This window comes from Cucurbita maxima, unplaced genomic scaffold (assembly GCF_002738345.1).
Source record: "Cucurbita maxima cultivar Rimu unplaced genomic scaffold, Cmax_1.0 Cma_Scf00013, whole genome shotgun sequence".
Taxonomy (NCBI): Eukaryota; Viridiplantae; Streptophyta; class Magnoliopsida; order Cucurbitales; family Cucurbitaceae; genus Cucurbita; species Cucurbita maxima.
In genome coordinates, this window is record NW_019272029.1 from 3,504,879 (window position 1) to 3,508,833 (window position 3,955).

General features: G+C 30.1%; 1 protein-coding gene across 1 annotated transcript; it reads left to right on the plus strand.

The window, feature by feature from the left end:
* The first annotated feature begins 1,455 nt into the window (after positions 1–1,455).
* On the plus strand, positions 1,456–2,860 carry LOC111488692 (inorganic pyrophosphatase 2-like). Its single transcript, XM_023136588.1, has 4 exons — positions 1,456–1,659; positions 1,738–1,859; positions 1,977–2,178; positions 2,271–2,860. The coding sequence occupies exons 1-4, from the start codon at positions 1,522–1,524 to the stop codon at positions 2,631–2,633; spliced, it is 825 nt and encodes a 274-aa protein (XP_022992356.1). The 5' UTR covers positions 1,456–1,521; the 3' UTR covers positions 2,634–2,860.
* The last annotated feature ends 1,095 nt before the right edge of the window (positions 2,861–3,955 follow it).

Here is a 3,955-nt window from a genome sequence, read left to right on the forward strand (position 1 = left end):
TTTATTTAAATTTCAATTAGCGCTGCTTTGATTAAAAAAATAAAAAAAAATGTTGAAGCCGCGTGGATTTAAATATAATTAGCACCTCAATTAACAATTAAGATTCAATTAATGACAACCAAAAGTTGACCAACGTAGTTAAGAGGATTATCCCAATACGTGGGAGCTTAATCACGTGCTTAAATCAATTTTAATATTTTTCATTACTCTAATCCTCCACTTAACTAAGTTGAACATAGCAGTATTTCTCTTAAAGTTGAAGGTTCAAATCTACGTACCTCGTTTGATCTTTGAAGTCATGTTATTCGATTTGTGATATGTTTAAGCTATTAGAACTTCTCTCGTATAATCAGTAGAGGTATTCATAATAAAATAGTCGGTACGATATGAATATTTACGATCAATAAATATTAATATATATATATATATATATATATATATATACGCAGAATAAGCACGTATTAAATGCAATAGAAACCCAATGCATAAATAAAAAAATTAATTAATTAACACATATATTCTTTTATCATAATAGTAATTGTTCAAGTTCATTGCTAGTGGATATTGTTATCTTTGTGTTTTTCGTTTTAGGGTTTCCCTCAAGATATTAAAATGCATCTATGAAGAGGGTATAATCTTGCTATAATCAATGCGTCTGGTGACTAGTTTTGATACCTTTTGTAATAGCCCAAGCCCACCACAAATAGATATTGTTCTCTTTGGGTTTTTTCTTCCACGATTCCCCTCAAGATTTTAAAACATGTCCATTGTGGAGAGGGTCTAGCCCTACTCCAACTAGTGCACCATGACGATGATTAGTCATGATATCATTTGTAACCGTTCAAGCTCATGTTAGCAAATATTGTCATATTTTGGATTTTTGGTTCAAGGGCTTTCCCCCAAGATTTTAAAATGGGTCTGCTTAAGAGATGTATCCATACCGTTATAAGAATGTCTCGTTTCTCTCTCCAACCAATGTAGTATGTTTTTATCGACATATTTCTATCGTATTTAATAGGGAAGTGAAGTCCACTAAAAATTTTAAGCCACGAGAGTAGATAACGTCGAAAAATTAATAAAAATAAATAATTAAAAAAAATTGTATTTTAAAAAAATATAAAAGAGAGTAAAAAGGAAGGCACCCAAAAGGAATAAAAGGGAATATATTATTTAGCAGCCACGAAAATGAGGGAAGGAAGTAGGAATCAGCCACAGGCACTCATAACGGAATATTCTTTGATTCATAAGGCTAAGGGATAGTGCGCTTCTTGCTTCGAAGAATATTCTCATATTCCACTTATTTATTCTTTTATTTCTTTCCACTTATCTCAGCCGTTAGATTTCCCTCCATCCAAATCTCATCAAATCCAACGGTCCACATGCCTATCCTTTTGATTTCTTTCTAGTTTCCCTCCACAAGCCACTATAAATACCGCCCTCTGCCCGTTCTGTTCTGCATCAGACAAACGTTTTCTGAAGAACGAAGCAGTTTCTTAGAGTTACAGGAATTTGGAGATAAAAATGGCTGGAATCATCGTTGTTTTTGACTTCGATAAGACGATCATCGACTTGGATAGTGATAATTGGGTGGTGGATGAACTCGGTGCCACCGATTTGTTCAACGAACTCCTCCCTACGATGCCATGGAACTCTCTCATGGTAGTGTATTTTTTTGTTTGTGTTCGTTCTTTTTTGTATGTTCGGTAGTGGTGTAGAGATTTATGTTGTGGATTTCAGGATCGGATGATGATGGAGCTCCATGCACAAGGAAGAACCATTGACGAAATTACTGAGATCCTCAAACGCGCTCCGATTCATCCCGACGTTGTTCCTGCCATTAGAGCCGCTCACGCCATAGGGTAAAGAATCGTAGAATCTCTATCTGTTTCTCTTTTTCCTTTTTTGTTTATGTTTTTATCTCTCATTGAGTTATAGCGGCTGAGATTTTGTGTTCGGTGTGTGTTTCTGTTTTTCAGATGTGATTTGAGGATTGTGAGTGATGCGAATATGTTTTTCATCGAGACGATTTTGAATCATCTCGGAATAAGAGAATGCTTCTCCGAAATCAATACGAATCCAGGTTTCGTCGATGAAGAAGGAAGGCTGAGGATTTTTCCTATCCACGATTTCCACAAATCCTCTCACGGATGCAATCTCTGTCCTCCTAACATGTGCAAGGTACTGTATCTCTATATTTGCAGAACTGTGTATGATCAAATCCGAATCAATCAATTTCTTATATGCTGAGAGATTTTCGTTCGCAAAATTAGGGCATAGTTATGGAGAGGATTCAATCGTCGTTAATGTCAGAAGGGAAGAAGAAGAAGAAATTCATCTATTTAGGCGATGGAAGTGGCGACTACTGCCCTAGTTTGAAGCTTGGAGAAGGGGATTTTCTGATGCCGAGGAAGAATTTTCCACTGTGGGACTTAATTAGCCAAAATCCACTTCTGATTAAAGCAGAAATCCACGAATGGAGCGATGGAGAAGAGTTTGCGAGTATCTTGTTGAGCTTAATCAACACCATTTCCATGGCGGAAAATGCTCAGTTCTTGTCGTCTCAAAATATGGCCGTTCCTGCATACGAGGCCCTGCCTTCGCCCACACACAAACCAGCAATGGTGGCCAATTGAATTCAATAGGACCACGCAATTTCTTTAACCGATCACACTATCTGCTGAACTACTTTTTTTTTTTTTTTTTCTTTCTTTCTTTGATCATCTAGTGAAAATTATGTATTGAAGGCTCAATATTGGCAAACGCCAATTCAGTCTTTGCGACATCTATTTTATTTAATACTAAAATTGATCTGTAATTTACAAAAAGAAATTAGATCAATCCAACAGAATCCATTACTTTAGTTTGATTTTATTGTTAATTTTGTAAAAATACATTTTTACTATATATACATATATTTTATAATTATTATTTTTAATTATATAATATTCAACTAAAATTATTTTTTATTATTTAAAAGGTAATTTCACCTTAAATATTTAAAAATAAATAAATAGATATTTTATGTCATTATTTAATAAATATTGTTTAATCAACACCATTTTCATTGGATCAATCCAACGGAATCCATTACTTTATTTAATTTGATTTTATTGTTAATTTTTAAAAATACATTTTTATTTATAATATGATTATATACATATATTTTATAATTATTTTTTTGATTATATAATATTAAACTAAAAATAATTTTTAATTATTTAAAAGGTAATTTCACAGAATAAATTGAAACTCTTAGTTAAATACTTTAAAATAAATAAATAGATATTTTATAAATTAACAAGTTGAGTCAAATTCATTATTTAATAAATATTATTTATGTTAAAAAATTTACGAGAATAATTAGGTTAGATGTAAAGAATATTTCAATCCAAACTCAATTCATGAAAACTCCTATAACTTGAGACATGTTTCACGTTTTTTTTTTAAATTCTTTTATCCTTCTTTTCATTATATACCTATATATTTTAATTTAAAGAATATTTATATTTTAAAAACAAAATATTATAACATAAATATATAATTTATATTGTCCAATTATTTATTTATTTTTTTAAAATTAAGTTATGAAACATATTTCTCAGATGGTTATTTTAAACTTTCAATTTTTAATTGGATAGTTGAAAAATAATAATGTGTGAATCAGAAAAGAAAAGAAATAAATATTATAATTAAAATTAAAATTTTGGATAGCTTTTAAGTGTTGAAAAGTAATTTTTATTTAAACTTTCTATTCTTAATTGATTAATTTTTTAAAAAATGGTCCTGTGGAGGTGAGAAGAAGAAAATAATAAAAATAAAAATAAAATTGATATAGTCAAAGATTTTATTTTTTAACGTAGACATATAAAATGCTAAGATAAAAGTAAAGAATAAATGAAACAATAAAATGTAAAGATAAAAGAACAAAAAAAAAAAAAAAAAAAAAAAAAAAAAA